This window comes from Aulonocara sp. 'chitande type north' Nkhata Bay, linkage group LG7, assembly GCF_057382095.1.
Source record: "Aulonocara sp. 'chitande type north' Nkhata Bay isolate Kocher_YH1m ecotype deep benthic linkage group LG7, A_spYH_male_GT1.1, whole genome shotgun sequence".
Lineage (NCBI taxonomy): Eukaryota > Metazoa > Chordata > Actinopteri > Cichliformes > Cichlidae > Aulonocara > Aulonocara sp. 'chitande type north' Nkhata Bay.
Window position 1 is genome coordinate 66465892 of NC_141350.1, and position 20325 is coordinate 66486216.

The 20325-nt window shown below is 38.3% G+C and overlaps 4 protein-coding genes across 9 annotated transcripts in view; all 4 read right to left on the reverse strand.

The window, feature by feature from the left end:
• The window catches only part of LOC147326717 (troponin I, fast skeletal muscle-like), a 25166-nt gene continuing 4841 nt past the window's right edge, over positions 1 to 20325 (reverse strand). Inside the window, exons 1-7 of one of the 3 annotated variants that reach the window (XM_086302068.1) lie at positions 6144 to 6242; positions 4947 to 4979; positions 3994 to 4033; positions 3781 to 3909; positions 3241 to 3330; positions 2424 to 2597; positions 1 to 1553 (exon numbers count right to left, since the gene is read on the reverse strand). In XM_086302068.1, the coding sequence (XP_086158194.1) occupies positions 1479 to 1553; positions 2424 to 2597; positions 3241 to 3330; positions 3781 to 3909; positions 3994 to 4033; positions 4947 to 4954 (516 nt within the window). In that variant the 5' untranslated portion in view covers positions 4955 to 4979; positions 6144 to 6242 and the 3' untranslated portion in view covers positions 1 to 1478. Of the gene's footprint in view, positions 1554 to 2423; positions 2598 to 3240; positions 3331 to 3780; positions 3910 to 3993; positions 4034 to 4946; positions 4980 to 5072; positions 5159 to 6143; positions 6243 to 20325 lie in introns of those variants that run through there. The other 2 variants (XM_086302071.1, XM_086302070.1) reach the window with 2 other exon arrangements.
• On the reverse strand, positions 8110 to 14241 carry LOC147326718 (troponin I, fast skeletal muscle-like). Its single transcript, XM_086302065.1, has 7 exons — positions 11414 to 14241; positions 9631 to 9663; positions 9460 to 9499; positions 9205 to 9333; positions 9030 to 9119; positions 8742 to 8915; positions 8110 to 8659 (listed from the first exon to the last, which is right to left on the reverse strand). Exons 2-7 carry the CDS (start codon positions 9636 to 9638, stop codon positions 8582 to 8584), a joined length of 519 nt encoding a protein of 172 aa, XP_086158191.1. The 5' UTR covers positions 9639 to 9663; positions 11414 to 14241; the 3' UTR covers positions 8110 to 8581.
• On the reverse strand, positions 14376 to 19442 carry LOC147326719 (troponin I, fast skeletal muscle-like). The gene is made up of 7 exons (XM_086302067.1): positions 19377 to 19442; positions 17961 to 17993; positions 17333 to 17369; positions 16467 to 16595; positions 16157 to 16246; positions 14658 to 14831; positions 14376 to 14566 (listed from the first exon to the last, which is right to left on the reverse strand). The coding sequence occupies exons 2-7, from the start codon at positions 17966 to 17968 to the stop codon at positions 14489 to 14491; spliced, it is 516 nt and encodes a 171-aa protein (XP_086158193.1). The 5' UTR covers positions 17969 to 17993; positions 19377 to 19442; the 3' UTR covers positions 14376 to 14488.
• The window catches only part of LOC147326720 (troponin I, fast skeletal muscle-like), an 18375-nt gene continuing 16010 nt past the window's right edge, over positions 17961 to 20325 (reverse strand). For all 4 annotated transcript variants that reach the window (XM_086302064.1, XM_086302062.1, XM_086302063.1 and 1 more), the window contains 3 exons: positions 20135 to 20232; positions 19377 to 19634; positions 17961 to 17993 (listed from right to left, as the gene is read on the reverse strand). The gene's annotated coding sequence lies outside the window, so the exon portion shown is untranslated. The remainder of the gene's footprint in view (positions 17994 to 19376; positions 19635 to 20134; positions 20233 to 20325) is intronic.

Genomic DNA, 20325 nt, shown 5'->3' on the forward strand with positions numbered 1-20325 from the left:
TTTGTGTATATGGAATAAACTTAAAGGAGAATGAACAGAACACGTTTTATGTCTTCAGAAGGCTTCGGACAGATTTAATATATGTTTTGATCTTTAACTCAAAAGGAGCATTTTAAGCCCTGCAGCATCACAACAAATGGAAATCTTCAGCTTTCCTGTAAAACCCAACGTTAAATTATTATGTGTTTCCTTCTTTACTGTTTTATGTCTTTTGTTTAATTATTTAATTTGAATTTTTCTATGAAAAGTGGCCAAAATTTCAAATAACGAGGACAGTGTATGTGTTTTAAAGTTTAGGCTGCAGATTCCTCTAAACACCCGGGTTTACAAAACAAGTGTCTATTATTGGCTCCGAATGATGTCATTAAGCTTGGCTAGCCCTAACAGGGTCATCACAAAGTTCTCCCTTTGACCAAATAAGCACCGCCCACCTGCTGATCAAAGCTTTTGTTTGAGATTCACAGCCACTCAGAAGAAAGTTCCTAAAATGAGGGGCTACACCAAGCCCAGCTTAATTTAAAGAAGGATTATTTTGAGCCACAAATTACACAAAGCTACGCTAACATAGTTTAAAAATAAAAACATGGAAATGCTTCCAACATGTGAACATTTCTGCAACATGATTTTTTACTTGCAACAGGGTAAGATGAACTTACTTTAATAATCTCAATAGTCTAAAGTTTAAACTGTTTGGAATCAGATGTTTTTTCTTTACATGTAGAAACTGTTTGAAAACTAGAAAGACGAGAAGGTTGAATCGTTGCTTCTTTGTGTGGAAAATATCTAAAAAGGATTTTTTTTTTGCTTGCTCTCTGAAAACATGATGTTTTGGGTTCAACAGCAAAAACTGCTTGAACTTTTGTAAATGTTATTGTGCATTTAGAAATGTAATTACTTTTTTAAAAGAAGTATCATTTATATAAGTTTCATTGTTTGCTCTCTTAACTATCAGTTTTATAGTTTTTATGCTGCAGACTGGAAAAGTCATGTCGGAGAATCTCTTCTCTCAGCTGAAAATGAGTTTTCCTCTTTCAGAACGAGCTCAGGTCCTCTAAATGTTTTTTTTTCTAATAAATTTGTCAAAAATCGAATTTCTTTAAGGTGTCAGTGTGAAAATGTTAAGGAATCAATTTGAAGGGCATTAAACTGTTACTAAGTGGATACAAGTAGCAACAAATTAATCCTTATTTCAAAACTTTTATTGCTAACGATTCCATGAAAAGCTGTACATTTTGAACTGACGTTTCTCTGCCAGATGTTTCAACTGCAGACGAAGTTAAATTCACTTTGTTTTGGTTCAGTCTCTCTGACGCGCAGGGGTGACAGCGTGACAAAAAACAGCCAAAAAATCATCAAGAAACTGTCTGAACTTTTGTCCCTGAGGGTCCAGACGAGACCCAGAGACACCTTCAGTCACTCAGACCTCAGTCTTAAACGCCCCCGCCGACCTCCACCATCTCCGCCGATCCAGGCGGCTTTTAGGAGCTCTCGAACATCTTCTTCCTGTCGGCCTTGTCCTCGATGTTTTTACGCCAGTCGCCAACGTCTGCAGGCTGGAAAGAATGAGGAGAACTCGTCAACACCTCAAACTGAGACCAAACATTTTATATTTTTTATATTTTATGCTTGAACCTATAACGTTTAACCTCCTTGGTTGAAGTAACTGAAAAAAAGCAAAATATGTTCAAACAATAAAAACTAAACTGATCTGGAAACTAAATGAAACTAAACTGACTTCAAAATAAAATTAAAAAACAAACAAAATAAATAAATAAAACTAATTAGAAAATCCAAAACTATAATAACAGAGCCATAACCATTTACACTTGTGCCTGAGGCTTGCCTGACTCAATGCAGTCTTCTCCCAAATGATAGCTGTGCATAGATGAAAACATGTGCAACAAATAAAAATGAAAATAAATAAATGTAGTTTAAGAGAAACACTAACTTGTACAATATTTGAATGTTTAGGCCTCTATGTTTTAATTTTCCTCTCTATAACGGTTCGCATGTCATGCCTAACTTCACTGCTGATGATCATTTTTTATGTGCATTGTAAAACTGTCGTTTTATTTATTTATTTCATTTTGTGTAGCAGAAATCTGATTTACAGTTTTAGAGAAGAGAGAGAAATCATTTAAATTTAGAGAATAATTAAATTATTTTATTCAAATAATGAGATCACTCGAGATCCACTGTATCGAGCTGCTGGGCCAAACGTGACGCGTGATAATGACGGAGAGAAGCTCTGCAAACCTGCTGAATCAGCGTTCACCTCAGATTAGTTCCTAACACGTGGCTACGCTCTGTTTCTTTCGATGAATTCGGTCCAGTGAGTTAAACTGAATCCTGAAGTTGTTGCAGTAGGACACAGTGATGATGAAACAAGCCGATTTCCTTGCTGTGAAAGCCTCGTGTCTCACCTCCTCTTTCACCTCCTTCTTGACCTGCTTCAGGTTGGCCCTCAGGTCCATGGTCACCTTGTGTTTGGAGCCCAGCAGAGCCTGCAGCATGGCGTCTGCAGACATGCGCACTTTCTTCAGGGCAGGCTTCTTCACACCGGCCAGCTCAATCACCTTCAGCTTCAGATCCTCAATCTGGAGGTCGAGAATCGTTCGTTAAAAGCTGGAAAAGCAGCCAGTCAGATCCGCAGGTACTCCGGCTTCCTCCCACACTCCAAAGACATCCAGGTTTCTAAGCTGCTGTGAACCGTTCACGTGAGTGTGAATGGTTGTGTGTCTCTCTGTGATGGCCTGCCAACCTGTCCTGGTTGTAACTATCACCTATGAAAACTGGGACAGACGTCTGCCCCCTACAGTCCTGAACTGATTTAGCAGCTAGGAATATAAAAACCATTTTAAACACATGAAACATGTTCCAGCAGCACACAGTTAACTGAGTTTCAGACTTTTATGAAAATCAAAAATGCCCTCATATCAAACCTACGCCTCCTTTTTCCTTCCAGCTCTTTCATACTTATCCAGCTGCCTCTCAACATGCATTATAATAGTTCCAATTCATACTTTTTGATTAAAAAAGACCTGCTGACTGTCGACACAGTCGTCACTCAGTAGTGTTAGAGCCTCTGATTCTGATATTTAGCACTGAAATCTACACCTACCCAGTCGAGAACGATCAAAGGAACTAGATCTGGAAATAAAGCATGCACACACGATGACATTAAGATTAAAAACATCTAAAAGTAAAGTGAGTTTTCCATAATCTCGCTCAAACTCTCACCTCTTTGTCGGCTTTCTGCACTTTGATCTCGGTGTCGTATCTCGACTCGTCGATCTTGTCAATGGCGGCGTGGAGCTTCTTGCAGGCGTCCTTTTAAAGTGCAGAACGAACGCTTTTCATTAGCAGTCAGCATGGATGTTCACTTTGGAGGTATTTATCTGAATTCCTCTATTTTATATATATTTCATGTTTATTTCTCTTTTACCTCATAGATGTGGTTTCTAGCTAAAACATGAATTTGTAAGAAATAAATGGTTGGCATCAGTACATTGCATTAAAATACTTTTATTTTGAAAATTATGAATTTCAGCTAAATGTAAAATAAGGTCACATAACTGCTTAGAAAATATTCATAGCTTTTTAATCACGGACATGTAATGGAATGTAAGATTTAACCAGCTCATAACACAAATGTTTCACCTTCCTCTGATGTCCTAAACTCAACTTTTTGCAACCTGCTCCACTACAATGAGGAAAACGCCCCGATGTTTTCTTGTGGTCATAAGAAAGTGTAAGCATATGACACAGTTTCGTTCTAACCGTAAGGGCAGCCAGGTCTCCGCTGAGGTCAGAAGGTGGGCAGTTCTCAGCCAAGTAGGCCTCCTTCGCTGCTGCGATGTCTGTCTTCTCCTGCTCGAGCCAGTTGGCGGCGATGTGCAGCATCAAACTCTGCAGGAAGACGAAAACATGCAAAGTGAAGAGAGAGCCTCCAAAAATTCAAAGGTTTTAGAAAACAAAAGGTTTAAGCCTCACCTTCAGATGATGCCTGCGGCTGGACGTCATTTTCTTTCCCCTGTGAGACAGAGATTAGAAAATTACCTTCAGAGCTGAAATGACCGACTGTAATTTTTCTGCATTTTGGTAATTCAGTTCCTTATTTTACGCAACACCTTTCTATGTCTACAAAATCTGCTTCTGCGCGAAGCTATAGATGTCATGGATCGCTGACCCAGGGTTGGGGGTTTGTTTTGAGTTTTCTTTAGCTTTTAATTGTGATCATCTTTGTCACATTATTCGGTGCTGGTTTCAGTTCCAAGTGCGAGCAGCTGACCTAGAGTTTGTCTTAGAGCTGTTTGTGTTCTGGTTTCACATGTTCTGGTGGTACTGCAGCATTTCTTGGTTTCAGACTGGTTTATTTGTCCCTCGTTTTTTCCGCTTCGCTTGTGTTTCTGTGTCAAGCTCATATGTCTTTGTCCAGGTCTCACTGTTAGGTAGTTCCTGTTTTATTTTGATAGTCCCTTGTCCTGTGTGTGTCATGTTCAGTTGGCTTGTTCCCTCGTTATCCTCTGTGTGTATTTATTGTCTCAGTCGTCCCTTCCCTTTTGTCATGTTCTCCCTTAAGCTGTGTGCCTCGTGTGTTTCGTGGCTAATTTCTGAGGTTCTGCAATAAAGCTGCTTTTGGAGTTTACATTTTGTCTGTGGAGTTCTGTGTTTTGGTCCTAAACCCGTCTGCCACACAGCAAACCTGACAATACAAATCCACCTGTCAGCACCTCTCACTCCCACTGATAAGTGCTTCATGTGCAATCATCTTAAAGAAGGTGAACCAGAAGCAGGAGTAAGAAAAGAAGAAGAAGATGGGGGAGAGACAAAAGGAGGTAAAGAAGAAGAGGAAGGAGGAGGAGGAAAAACACAGAAGAAGGCTTGGAAAAAAGGTGGAAGGCAAGCAAATAAGGAGAAAATGAAAAAAGTAAAATTGTACTCACTCAGTCATTTTGGCTGTTTGTGATCTTCACACCCTGCAGAGACAGAAAACACTCGTTAGTCAAATGCGAGGAGTGAAAAGTAACAGAACCTTGACTCTGCCTGACTCACAGCTCAGCTGGACACACCTGTTATTGATTGGGTGCCCTTTGACCTCCAGCGAGAAACACGATGTGCTTTACTATCATGGAAAATCACACTGCCACAAACCAGCTAATTTTGGACAGGAGGGGTCAGGCACCCAGGAGCGCTCGACAGTTGTCCCCTCTGAAGACATTTCTGCCTGGAATTTAAGTTGTTGGAGCGAGCCAACGATCTGAGCACTAAATGTCACCGGCAGATGAACCGAGTGTGGCAGCGAGTGCACGGTGAGAGCAGCTAACAGATTTCAACATCCTGCAGCCATGCCAGGCACCAAAGTGTGTGCCCAGGTCACCATCTGGAGAATGAGGCTTTTTTAAAAATAAAGTCTGCATCCATCATCAAAATACAAATCCTCACTTTCACAGCCCAACCTAAAAGACACAAACTGAGTCCTGTGAGCTAAGAGTCACTAATTTAGCTCAAAGATGCATAGAAAGACTCAAATCATTTAGGACTGATTATAGAAAAACACACATTCCTTAAACTTGGTCAGCAGAACGTGCAGGAAACGACTCTTCTTCACCTCTAAATAAAACCATTTTCTCAATTTTTTTCATGATGGTATGATCTATATGATTTATCTGGATTTGATGTGATCTCTAAATGATTTGAGGAATGGCAGGTCTATAATATCCAAAAACTCCAACCAACTCTGTGTGCAGATTTAAGCTAAAGTGGTAAAACAAACGCATCTTCGAACATTGCTTCAAGCCTCAAATCTTGACAGTTTCGTCAACAGCGTGCAAGCTGCAAAGCAAACATCAATAAAAGCTCTGCAACACCAAAATCCACATTTAACCCGTCTGCATGTCCAGTATCGTCCGCTGTCTGAATAGCCATCGTAAGTGTCAGCTCCAGCTAACTGCTCCTTCTCTCTCTCTCTAAACACAACATCAGAGGTCAGAGGTCACAGCTGCAGCAACATCTTTAAAAACAAAAAAATTTGTCCTTCGTGCTTAAAAAGCCTCTCCAGAATGCCCGGACCCCCCACCTCTTGAGCAGCCCTCCCTGTATTGTTCCCTGACAGTGAGTGAAGCTATAGGAGAAATTCTCACCTACTAAGCAAGACGAGGAAGAAGAACAGGGAGGGAGACACAGCTAAGTCTCAAACAGTAAAGATTAAACAGAGTATATAGGCTATAAAGTGCTGGCTCAGCAGGAAAGCCAGCCCTTTTTATGGTAGCAGAGCTACTTCAGACCAGTGGGTCATCAGGCTCCAGAAATACCACGAGGAACCTCATAAATTTCTACTGGAGGAAGTCGCCTCCCTGGATGAGAGGCTGGACGGGAGGCTGGACAGACGCTATCAGGTTCCCACCCGCAGAGGCCAGCGGAGGGACGAAGCAATTGTCACACAACAGTCAAACGGAGTGGCTGACGTAATTCAATCTCACTGATTCCCACTGAGCTCTGAGAACAGCATTTGAAGCTGTTAGACACAATCAAGTTCAGCTGTCGTTAAAATGAGGCTTCAGCACCAAGTTACTCTTCACGCACATGACATCACTGATGTCCTGTCCAGGGTTAAGGTTAAGGGTTAAGTGTAGGGGTGAGGGGGAGAGGGAGGGTGAATTAAATTCACCCCTTTTTAAAATGTTAATGCCGAAATGAAAGTACAACTGTATGTCAAAGGTAACATCCTGTAATTTCAGCAAATGTCCCTATAAACTGTGGGATTGTTGCAACAAAAAGAACCATCACCCTCGATGGGCCACCAGTGACGTGGTGAACGTTAAGAGGCTAAACACAAAATCAAACCATAAAAACTGACAGCCAGTACAACTTAAAATCAGCTCTTTGAGCAAAGGGGGCCGTGGATTTTGTTCCACACCCTTGGTAGAGTCAGTGTGCCAAATACAGAGCAATCAAAAACAGAAAAACTACAACAAAACTAAATCTGACAAAATGGCATCAAACAAAGTCTGACTTAAGAAGACAGTTTAATACTGATGAGTTTTATGTGCTTGAAGCCATAATGCTGATGGTCATTTTGAAATTTGGACATATATTTTGTAAAATTTTTAAAAAGTCATAAATAAAAATCTAATATTTAAATGAAACAAATTAACGTGTAAATGTAAGTTAAAATGTATAAATGAAGCAAAACAACTAATTTGGCATCATTTTGGCTTTTTCCTCTTTGCTTACAGACGGAAATCGAAAGAAAATTTCCTTCCTTCAGTTTTTGGTGGATTACATTACAAATAAAAAAAAGAATTATATAAGCCATATTATTATCCTAACAGTGAAATAATGTTTGATGGTTTGATATTTATGTTTACCACATATAGATGCAACACCAGTATAATACTGATGTACTACACTGTGCTACTACCTATAATAAGCACATTAATAAGCACTAATATTTCAATACGAATGTACTAAATGTTCGATTTTGTTTTGACTATCCAAATATTAGTATTTGAGGGTTTTTTTAAAATGCACATTAAGTTTGAAATTCATCACACCAGGTCGCTGCCTATGAGAGGGAATCAGGAAAGTGAAAGTAAGACAGGGAATGTAACTTGACCAATCATCGTTTTGTTTCTGCTCTTTATGTTCTGTTTCTATCACTGAATGCATTAACGATGACTTATTGTTATTATTGTTGATTTATTGTTAATAGAAGCTGAAAACAGTCTGATTGACTGCATTCTTCCTTAGAACTTTAAATCAAAAGAGAAACACTTGAAAGTTTAGAAAAAATCAATTTCTGATGTTTAACACAACCGTTGTTAGCTGTTCCCCTCTCAGCCATGACATTCACAAATGGAAAGATATCTAAACATCTAAACATACCCGATAAACTATGTTGAGAAATCCCTACTTAATTTATACGAGTTATTTAACATAAAAACTGTGAATATTGTAAGGAATGAAGACAAATTGAATGCAGTGATTAAACAAAGAGTGATGAAGGTCAAAAGAGTAACAGCACTCACCATTTGTAGAACTCTGTGTGGCTGCAGCTTTATTGGTGATCAAATATGATTTGATTACAAACAATTGATCAATAACTTCCAGGTATGACGAAAAAAAAGTTGAGTCTTGAGTCAGATAGCTGAGTCTTCTAGGACTCAAACTAAAAAGAGAAGATGTAAAAGAAGAAAACGGAGCCAGCAAATAAAGGACGAAAGGGCTCTCTACTGACATCTGGTGGTTCAACATCAGCACAACACATCTCAGTTTCTAACTGCCTATTTGGAAATGTAAGTTATGTTAAAGTCATCTTACACCTGGAAAGAAGCTTCTCCTGCTTTAGATTTCTGATTGAACCTGATTGAACTCAGGAGTAAGTGAATATACAACAGCCCGTATAAATTAGCCCAACTTAAATTAGCCGTTAAAATAAAAAAAGACCGCCTTGAAAAAAGTGCAGCTTCACAGCATTGCCTTATTCCAAAAAGAACATTTAATTGCACATCAGAGGCAACAGTGAAGAAGAGCTGTAACATCCCAGAATGAGCAAAACAAAAGTTGGATGAGAAAGTCTTTAAGAGGTCTCAAACATCTTCTTCCTGTCAGCCTTGTCCTCAATGTTCTTGCGCCAGTCGCCCACCACCTCAGCAGACTGCAGGACACAAACACAGCCCACCATCAGCAACAGTTAACTGTTTTTAGCTCTCTTAAACAATCAGCCTGCAAACACTCACCTCCTCCTTCACCTCCTTCTTGACCTGCTTCAGGTTGGCCCTGAGGTCCATGTTTACCGTGTGTTTGGAGCCCAGAAGAGCTTTAAGCATGGCGTCGGCACTCATACGCACTTTCTTCAAGGCTGGTTTCTTCACTCCGGCCAGCTCGATGACCTTCATCTTCAGTTCAGTGATCTGAAGTCAAAAGGAGAAGCTCAAAGGCTGAACAGAGCAGATAAACACAGACCCACGCAGTATACTGCAGCACACAATCTGCTAAAAGGAGGACAGATGCACACAATCCTCCACCTCTTTGTCGGCCTTTTCCACTTTGACCTGGGTGTCGTATCTCTCCTCATCAATCTTATCAATGGCCTGATGCAGCTTTTTGCAGAAGTCCTGTCGAGAATTAAAAGAAAAAAAACAGATGCAGTTGTTGTCATATAAACAGCCCATCATGTAAGAGTGAGGTTGACGTTCTTACCATCAGAGCTGCCTGGTCTCTGCTCAGGTCGAGGGCGGCACAGTTCTCTGCAAGGTAAGCTTCTTTGGTGACGATGATTTCAGCAGCTTCCTGCTCGAGCAAGTTGGCAGCGATTTGCAGCATTAAACTCTGAAAGAGGACGACAAAGAGATTCCACATTATTACTGCTGTGTGTTGTACTGTTGTTCTTGATGCTGCTTCATTTACTTTTGGGGCCACGTAGATGCAGCGCTGATAATCTTAACAGAGTCTCACCTTGAGATGATGCCTGCGGCTTGACGTCATCTTCTTTCCCCTTTAATTCATAAAGACGCGACATATTTAAAACAACATTCGAGTATTCTGATGTAAACTCTTCACAAAATGATGAATGTGATATCCTGATTGGCTCTTTCAAAGTGTTTTACACAGAATAAACATACTCACTCAGACATTGTGGCTTCCTTCAGGTTTCTGACTCTGGTAATAATCCGAAAAAATGAAGAAGAAAATGAAAGCAAAGATTTGAGACAATGTAAGTAACAAAAGATTACATTCAGTAAATTCAATTAATTTATTACCTCCACCAAAGAGGTCATGTGTTAACCATGGGCAACTGAAACGTGTGGTGTGTACCATAATATATAAAAATCTTAAATGTCACACCACATATGACCTCTAAACTCTTCTTCAAGGTCAATATACTGATCTGAAGATCAACGTGATAATAATCCAATATAGAGCTGTTTAAAACTACGTTTCCTGCTGCCTTTGTTTGTACTGACAGCATTAGGAATATAAGGAAATATGGGAATTCGAAATCTATTCCAATTATAGTTTGAATCCAAATATCACGTCACCTCTGACCTCATCTTTGCACACACATCTCGTCTTTATTTTTACTGCACTACAAACTCCATAAAGTAGATTTAAAAAGAATAAAGAGAACAAAATGAATGTGAACGAAAAACAACACTATTCCCAAAAAAGTAAACTGCCCAGAGAGTGAGCTGAGGTTTGGGTGCCTGTCAGTTACCAAAGATGGTTTTACAGGCTGAATCGTGGGATGTTTTTTCACAGGACTCTGTTATCTGGATAATGACATACAAGCCACGCTTTTATAAATTTAGATTTGCTATTAAAATGCAACTTGGTGTAGAAATATGTGTTAAAATCAATAAGTACATCACAAATACTCTTAAAGTTCAGTTTTGTTCTGCTCTTTTTTTGATGTCTCCCTCTGGAAACTTCCCCCGACAGCCTCCACAGGAGGTTTGTGCATTTTTGGTCATTTAAGAATAGAAACTTCAGGGTGAATCTTGTGCCAGCTGGGCCACTGCTAATCCTGGCTCAGTGTCAAAGGTCAACCATCACATGTCGGAGAGTAATGCAATCCAAGGGGACGACATTGAGATGTGAAAATTATCAAACTGTTAAAAAAATGATTTAATTTATATTTTCTGTCATTTGATCCCAGCTGATTAACTTTAGGACAACACCTGAATCAGACTGCTGCAGGCTTTTACACGTGTAGTTCATTCACTTTCACATTTTACTAATTATTTTACTGGCAGAGACAATCGCTCATTATCTCGGTGCAGCGACATTTTCTCTTTCCTTTTGCCTTTCAGGAGAGCTCAGGTGGATGTGCTGGAACCATCTGATTTTTCAGTTCTTTGACCCTGCAGGCTGATAACTGTTTGAGTCGATTTATTTACAGATTCTAATGCAGTTGAATAAAACTATATGTGCATTAATCACGAGTTTTAATACCATGTTAATAATTTAAAAAAATAAGAAGGAGCTTAATTGTGATGTTCAGTGTGAAAACGAGATAGAAATGTCATTTAACCAGTTTGGAAAACTCATTTTTGAAACAATAAATCAGTTTCTTGTTTATTTATAAATATGGAAATCTAGTTTGTTTTTTTAATCTTACAGTAGTTTTATGTAGATTTTATAGTTTTATGCACATAATGTAAGGGAGCAAGATGGTAAAACCATAATATATAAACAGGAAACATCCAAAAAATATGAAAACTTTACTCAGTTATGATTGAAAAATTCAGTAATTCTGTACATAATAATTTTCTTATTGAATACATTCATTCAAGATTTATATATTGAAGGTTTTTTTAACCTGTTGAGATTAATCTGCACCAGACTCACTAAATTGTATTTCCTGTGAGGATCAGCTTCACTTTAAGCATTAAGTAAAAGAGTTTCTCACCTACAAAGTGATGATGAGGAGGCCGGCAGAGACTGGCTGAAGGGCTGGGACGCAGTGAGGGAGTCACTGATTAAAAAGCTAACTCTGTGGGGTATATATGGGCTTGGACGGGGGTTTGGTTTCAACTTTTATGGCCATGAGAAGCCCTGAGACCGACCAGGCCAATCAGCTCCTGAAATGCCTTCATCCTTTGACCAGTCACCTCATAAATAGTCAATCCAAGGCGGTCAGCAGTCCTCCTTGGGACAGGTCAGGCTGACAGCTGGACATGAGGCACTATGCACAGGGAGATAAGGAAATGATGAGACTTAAATCATACTTAATATGACTTAAAGTTTGGGATAATTTCTAGTTTAGGGCATTCATAAATCAGCAAAACCAGCTGTGACAACGTCAAGAAATCAAAACCGAGGGGATGCAAAGAGAAAAAAAACATTTATTTTGGGCATCAGATTAAAGCATTAAATATTTGAAATAGAGTCTGTCTTCAACCTTCACTGTGTTTAAGCAGTTTCTTGTGATGTAAATGTTGGATAGATCAGAGATTCTGGAGGTTTTTTGCAATTATCTACAAAACGAAAGAATGCACTTAAACTGCACATACACCCTTTGTTATTAGGAGTGCGTTGCCTTAATAATTCAGAGATTTGTGCAGAAACATGCTTTAAAATACAATCAGAACTTCCGTGATCCACAGTATCTGCTGCTGTGGTATGAACTTCTGGATGCAGACATTGTTAAAATACTCACGTTACATTGGCAGCAACTGAAAAGAAAAAAGAGATAGAAATTTTAAAAACGGCAATAAATAGAAACAGTGAACATTTTCACATATAAGGCAAAGAAAGACAAATATGATAAAAACTGTGACTCACCTGAAAATGTCCATTTGAATGTGGTTTTGTAATCAACACAAAAATCCAAAATTTTTATTAAAAACAAAAACAAAAACAAAAAACGTCTTAAAAAACAGCAGGACGTTACCCATCCTGTTCAGTCAGTTAGCATCATCGTCAAAAATCAAAGCCAAACTCAAGAGTTTCAGAAGTCATGGATCAGTCCTCCCAGATCTGCTTTGATAGACTGAAAATCCTAATTTTACTTTTGAAACATTTTGACTGGATACATTTTCATGAGTTGATGGCGTTTGCAGAGGACTGCAGATAGAAAACTTTAAAGAAGTCCAGTGCAGGAAATCCTCTGCTGACCCCGTGTGGTCAGAGGTGTGTATTATCTGTTCTTCATCATGTTACTAGAGATCTGAGAAAAATCTCAATATCTATATATATATCTATATATAGATATATATATAGTAATAATTAAGAATAAACACTCTACATGAACAAGTATTTTTAAAAAGTGTAGAGATCTTTCACATGACCACATACAACTACATTCTGCTATATATATACAAAAGGGAAGCTGTATTGTAAATGCAGTATGTATATGCAGTATGTATGCAGTTCTATAGTGTAATGTTCAGATGTATAACAAAAATTATGAATTTTAATTTTTCAATTCCAGAACTCATTTCTTGTTCATTCTTGTTATGTTGTCATTTTGTCAGTTTTTGTAGACTGTAACTAAGAATGGTCACGCAGAGGTTTTATCTAATAAATGATAAGTGTAGAGCAAGTTTCCAACATAGCCAGACTGTCGTGGTTAGACCACAGTTCTACACAGTGTGAGATAGTGGTGATAGTGTATTAGGCCCAACATTGTAATTCTGAGAAGAAAGGATCTGATTTAAGGAAAAATGTCTCTGTTAAAAGAAAAAAAAACTTTACAAAAATAAAAGTTTTCTTATCAAATAACCAAACTTTGCAAAGATGCATCAGTCTTACTAGACCACAGATAGCACTGCCTGTCATTTCTTATGGCAATAAAGATGTACTTTCTTGCCATAAAAATATAAAATCATTATATTGTCACAAGCCTTCTTCAGTTTAAAGTTTGGTTAACTGGAAGTATATCACATTTACCTACTGAAGGCTGTCTGGCTTAATGGGAATCTACCCAACATCAGGAGACAACTGTCAGGTCAGTTTATCTGATTCATTGAGAAACTGCTTCTCAATCCTGGAGTTGTCTTGCTTCTGGTAAATGTTAGCTTTCCTGCTAACACAGACATTTTTGCTTTTGTACATCAGAAACTGTAGCATTCTGTTTTTAACAATGCAACTGTGGTCTGATAAAATCAATTCAGTATTGCAAAGTGTGGGATTCTAGGTTACTCCTTTGAACATAGAAGGGCCCTAATCCACCCAGCGTAGATTCACTGTCCAGCTTTATATACAGTCTATAAGGGGGAGGGGCCTGTATTTTCTAAATACTGTGAAGTGTGAATTAAAAAGGAAAAGATTACATTCACTTTTCACAGCTCCCTGAACACACTATAACCCCTTCTATATAGTGATAAATGGCTTTTCCAATTGCAAGTCGACATCACTGCTACACTAATGATGCCGTAGGAAAAACATGGATATTGTGTCTTGTCCCTCACTGACATGCACAGCACTACAAAGAGCACCTTCAAACAGAACTCGTTAACAATCAGCTGCAAGTTTTTGTTTTCAATTTTTACGCTTTTTTATGTACAACTTCACTTCAGCATGTCGTCATTGCAGAAAAAAATGTACTGTGGTTTCTGTTCCAAATCAACATTTGCTTTAATCATGGACAAAAACATAGAAAGACGAGCTCAGCACTGTAAAGTTTGAAAACAGTGCGCTGTGCACTCAGTTTGCAGTGTTGTGCATCACTGAGTCAAAGACAAAACATCCAACGACAGCAGGGGTAGGAAATTAAATACATTTATTACAAAAAGTCTAGGAGCAGGAAGGTGCTAAAAGTGAACATCAGTACAGATGGAAACAGGAAGTTACACTAATGAAAAAAGTTTAAGCAGCTTTTACCCTTTGAAATTTATAAAGTTATACAAATGTACAATAACAAAGCAGGCTGAAACTTACAAATTTAATGAGAAAAGGGGTTTTTCAATTCAATGAGCAATGCCAGAAATTCCATAAAAAGTGCTAACATCCCAGAACAGCTACAAGAGCAGCGAGCAGTTCTTTAGGAGGCCTCGAACATCTTCTTCCTGTCAGCCTTGTCCTCAATGTTCTTACGCCAGTCGCCCACCGCCTCTGCAGGCTGCAGGAAAAACAGTGACAGTCAGAGACAGTCAAGACTTTCTAGCCTCCTAAATGAATCTTAAATTAAAATATTAAATGCAAACACTCACCTCCTCTTTCACCTCCTTCTTGACCTGCTTCAGGTTGGCCCTGAGGTCCATGTTAACTGTGTGTTTGGAGCCCAGCAGAGCTTTCAGCATGGCATCGGCGGTCATGCGCACTCTCTTCAGAGCGGGCTTCTTCACTCCAGCCAGGTCGACCACTTTGATTTTCAGGTCCTCGATCTACGAGCGACCAAGCAGTTTAAAGGTGAAACCAAGTCGAAAGCAGAGCAGTGCGGACGCATTTAGAACCAGCGGCGAAACGCTGAAAACGCTTTACATTTTGCATGCACCCTACATCGGTGTTTTATCTGTAATGTGAGTTTATCACATTAGGAGTGCAGGAGGGGCTCTGCTTATGAAAACTAAACTGCTACTGCTACTCAGACAATGATATTTCTAGAATGTCTGATTTATTTATTGATTTATTTTAATTTGCTGATTACACAAATATCTCCGGCTCTGTGAAGAATTTGCAACAACTTTTGAACCTGATCAACTTGATCAGGACTCAGAAATTAAAAAAAGCTTAACATAAATTAATTATCACTAAATTTGAAAAACAGACAATTCAAAGTATTATGTATAAAATAAATAAAATTTAGATACTTAAATAAAATGTTAAGATAGAGTGAAATTAAATTCCTTGGTGTGACAATAAATGACAAAATTTGCTGGAAATTAAATATACAATATATTTTGTTGTTACTTTATTATCCATATTTAAATGTTAAAAATAAAACAGTCTAATCAATAATCATTATTAATGAGAAAAAAATTATCTCTCATGCATCTAAATTGTAGGAAATATCAAGAATAAAGAATAAAGCAGACATCATGCACAAAGAGAAAGGATTTGTGCTCATCCAGATAACTTCAGGATTTAACCTTGGTGCTCAGTATTACTTTCACTTCTTCCTGGGGAACATCACCATGGTAACTTACACTGCAGATCTAACCCGCTCTGTAGGAGGTAATGTTCTAGATTTGAGACTAATAGGTATGAAATAACCACAGATCAGTCAATTCTAAGGAAAATAACATGATTTCTGAAAGACCCTTGAAATATGGAAAGAAATGTGGATTCTCATGTGCAACAATTTATGATACTAATATGGGACATCTATTTATATTTGTTGAAATTATATCAAATTTGTATGTAGATCAAGCACAGAGTTCAATTTGTTCTTTATATGTCGTCTCTATTGACTCCCAGAACATTAAACAGCTGCAGCTGAACAGATAAAAACTAAAATTGTCTTGACTCAGCTTCAAATAGGCTTTTAATACAGTAGCCCTACTCCAATCTTACCAACCTGATTATTACAGTGAACCTTTGTACTTGATGCTTTAACTCTTGTGCAAATCTTGTGTAAGAAAGAAGGTGAAAGAACAACCTGCCTTCCTGTTTTGTTTACAACTATATCACACTGAGTGATTTCAAGGTTAACACGTTCTGTGGATGTGAAAAGCTGCCAGTCTGTTCTGCAGAGCAGGTGGAAGTGTACCTCTTTATCAGCCTTGCCCACTTTGATCTCCAGGTCGTACCTCTCTTCATCAAGTTTGTCGATGAGGGCGTGCAACTTTTTGCAGGTTTCCTGAGCGAACAGACACATCCAATGTTTTGTTACTTAGGACTCATCTTTAGTGAGGATATTATAGTTACAAATATCCTCACTAAATGAATATTATAAATAAGAGCTGACAAGAATTCGGAAATCCTCAAATAAAAGAACCATTGTCTGCATGAAATAATGATAAAGGGAATATTCAGAATGATTTCCATTCAGCAGCTTTCAGTTGAGCTTTGACTCTCACCATGAGAGTTGCCTGGTCTCCACTCAGCGCAGGAGGGGGGCAATTCTCTGCCATGTAGGTCTGCTTAGAGGCTGCAATTTCCTGTTTCTCCTTTTCAATCCAGTTCGCCGCGATCTGCAGCATCAAACTCTGCAGGACAAAAGAAAAGTCAAGAAGTCAGTAGTAATGAACCGTTGAGTGCGAAAGTGAAACCTGAATACTTTAAAATGTTCAGCAGAAACACCTTTGGCTGTATAGAGGTCTATGGGAAACTAGTCTTTGAGTCAGTTGACCTGTGACCTCAGAAAACACTTTGCTGTTGAGTTTATGGCTTATCTGTTACTTTTAACACTTGGAGTTCATTTTGTCAATTTTGTCATTTTGTCAATCGTCATTAGTATGTGGAAAGATAATAAAGTAGGGTTGGGTTCCTGATATATTGGCCTATATTTGCCAGTATGTGAGTATAATGACAGATAAATGAAAATTAAAAAATAAAATAACAAAGAGACAGGACACAAAAAACTATGCAAACAATGTTGCATAGTCTGTCCACCAGAGGGCGCTGTGTAATTAAATGTTGACAACAGGTGCTTGGAAGACCAGAAACTCCACCAGCTGATCTGAGCTGAGTTGGGGAGCGCACAAAGGACTGATCTACAGTTTGCTGTGACAATAAAGAAAGATTACTACAGCTGCATTGTCATATTATCTTACTAGCTCATAAATAACTACACATAAGCATTAGGTAACCCCATTTGCTTAATGTGGTTGACGTTACAGTATCAACATCCATCTTTTATTTACAGTCGATACAGAGAACATGCCAACTTTCTTTTTAAAGTAATAAAACCGTTCAAAGCTCAGAAAGACTGCCGACGACATACCTTCAGATGATGCCTGCGGCTTGAAGTCATCTTTTTTCTGTGAGGAGTGAACACAACAGTCTCTGTCACAACTGTAACAGCAGTAATTCAAACAGCTGTACAAACACAGCTAGAAAGAAAATGACATGAAGTTTTTAAAGTTTTCCCTCCTAATTTTCTTCTTTGCACTTTCATTTCTGATCATTTTCTTTCTTTAGTCTGTTTGACCTTTCCTCATACTTTTTCCCTGTTTTAGTAATTCCTCTAATTTTCTCCTTTATTTATTTCCTTCTTTCTGTTCTTTCCTGTATTTTCATTTTCATTTTCTCCTCATTTTGTTCTCTTTTCTGCTTTTGTTATTTCTTCTTTTTAAATTCCTCCCTTTTTCTAAATCCTCTTCTTTTTCTGTTTTTCCTTCTTTTTTGTCAATTTTTGTCTTCCTTTCCATTTTTTCCATCCTCCTTTTTCTTCTTTTGCCCTCTCCTTCCTTCTTTTCCTCTATTAACGTTTACTTCCTACGTAAGATCCATAGTAATCTTATGTTCTTAACTTTAAGTCTTAACTCAGCATTTTCATTTGATCCAGTGAAGTCCAGTAAAATACTTGCTCCACTAAAATCACTGATATATGATGAAGAGACAGCACTTACTCAGACATGTTTACGGTTTCTGTTCTTCACAATCTGTTTGGAGAAAGAAACAGAAGAAAAACTCATCAGGTTGGAAACATATGAGACACCTTATTTGTATGAAATGTGATCTATTCAGCCAGTTGATGAGCAGCTGAGTGATGACAGAGCTAACTTTGGGGTTGGGGTCAAATGTGGCCACTGACGCCTGCGATAAGCTCCTTTACAGGGGTTCATAACTAAATATCCTGGGGAGTTAACACTTCAATTCCTTTCCCAGAGAAGAATCTTTCCAACAGAATGTGCTGCGGCAGCAGCTTTGCGGCCAACACCAGCGGGTAAACACACCCCAAAAACAAGGCAGCTGGTCCCAGAGTCAAGTTTCAGAAGATATATTTAATGAGAATAACGCACAGGTTTAGTTTTCCAGCTGAAATATGACACAAAGAAGCTAATTTAAGGCAAGAAGGTTTATAGTTTTAGGCTATAAAACTTCTAAAACTGTAAAACAAAAAGAACTTTTATATTTGTGCAGTCCACAAATCAAACCATAAAACACTCAGAATCAGCTCCATGCTTTACCAATCAATATACTTAAAAAAAAAAAAAAGTAACAAACAATTACATTTTGTGATGCTTATAGCAGAGTGACTTCACAGCTTGAGAAATGTTTAACAGTGGAGCACAAATTCCCTAAACAGTCAAAAAGGAAACTAATATCCATCATAACACCTCATTTTTTTCCATGTTTTTTCCTTCCGTCCTTCAGGACATGTAAAGATCCTGATCTTTAAAACTCAGTCAACAACAAAATACAATAAAATGTACTTTGATTTTACTTTTAATGCTTCATAAATAGTTTTTACAGAGAAACATACAGAAAAAGAACAGATATTCCCAAACATAAATCTGTAAGACGCATCGCAGTAACAACTGTTCTGATTATTTTAGGAAAGAAAAGTAAACTTGTTCCATAAAATGCTTTCCAGTAATTTCAGCAACAGAAAACTCTTAAACTAACCTTGAAATCAGTAGAAATATCCCAGCTTTGTTTTTGCTTTTTTCTAAAAGAAATTAAACATCTAAAAAAATAAACCTAATGAAATAACTAAATAAAGAATGACTTCTGCAGATTGCGTTCATACATCTAAATTTTATCAAAACTTTGCAAAACTGCCAAATGTTCCCAAAATGTAGAAATCAAATGAGAGCATCGTTCAGTCTCTGCAGCGCTGCTCAAACACACAACGCTCAGATCGCCCTGGTTCATGTTTCCCTTCAGTTATTAACAAACCCCAGAGGTCAGGACTTTCATCACCTTAGCGCTTTCCCCCAAAAGATTCCACATAGCAGTGGTTTCATATCCGTTTACCAGCTCTGTACAGACATGCAGAGAGAGGAGGAGGAGGAGGAGGAAGATAGGGAAACTGGTCTCACCTACGACGAGACGGAAAGTCCAGGAGGAGGGCAGCAGTGGCCAGTGGCAGTGGGAAGAAATCATCCCAGGGGTGTATATATACGAGGTATCAGATATGGATATGGTGCTCCTGTTTATGGAAATGCAGAATCCTCAGACCAATCGGTCAGCAAGATCCTGAAATATCATCAACCCCTTCCAACTTCACCCCATAAATCAGCGTTTATTGAGGAGGAGCCTGATTTCATTTTAGGACTTTGCTGGGTGCCACCGGGATGCTATAAAAGGGAGGAAGAGAAGGATGATGATGATTCACATTTGATATGAAACTATCAGAGTGCAAATATTTCACTGGGTGATCATGGGACTGCTGGAAATAGAGGGACAGTAAAAACATTTTTGGCTTGTTATTGAACTCAAGATGCTCAAATCCAAAAAGTTGGTAAGAAGTTGTGACAAAACAAACTTTTCAGGCTGGTTTTCACTTTTGAGTCATTGATTAAAGGATGATTTTTCTCTTTTTAAAGATTTACAGGTCCAACATGATTGCTTAAATGTGTCAAACCTCTCAGGATTCAAGGAGAAAGGTCTGAAAATGCATTGAATTCATTCTTGTGAGTAATTTACATCAAAATGTAACTGTATCTATATCTATGTGATAGTCAAGAAGTCACTTTGTCTTCTGGAGTCCTAAAGTGTCAGACCTGGGTGTGCCAACATTGGAAACATGAGCATTTTATCACTAATTAGAAGGAACATTTCTCACAAAGCACACAACCTTTGAAGCTGGCATGAACTTAAATCCCAGCATCTCCATGTTGTCACCTTCATCTCCACAGCTGCCTGACTCGTCTGAACGCAGGACGGGGCTAAAGCCTGGTTTTCCCGGTAATGACAAAAAATAAACAATTCAATTTAATCCTCAATGGACCAAAATAAAGATGCAAACATTGCTAATGTGGGATGATA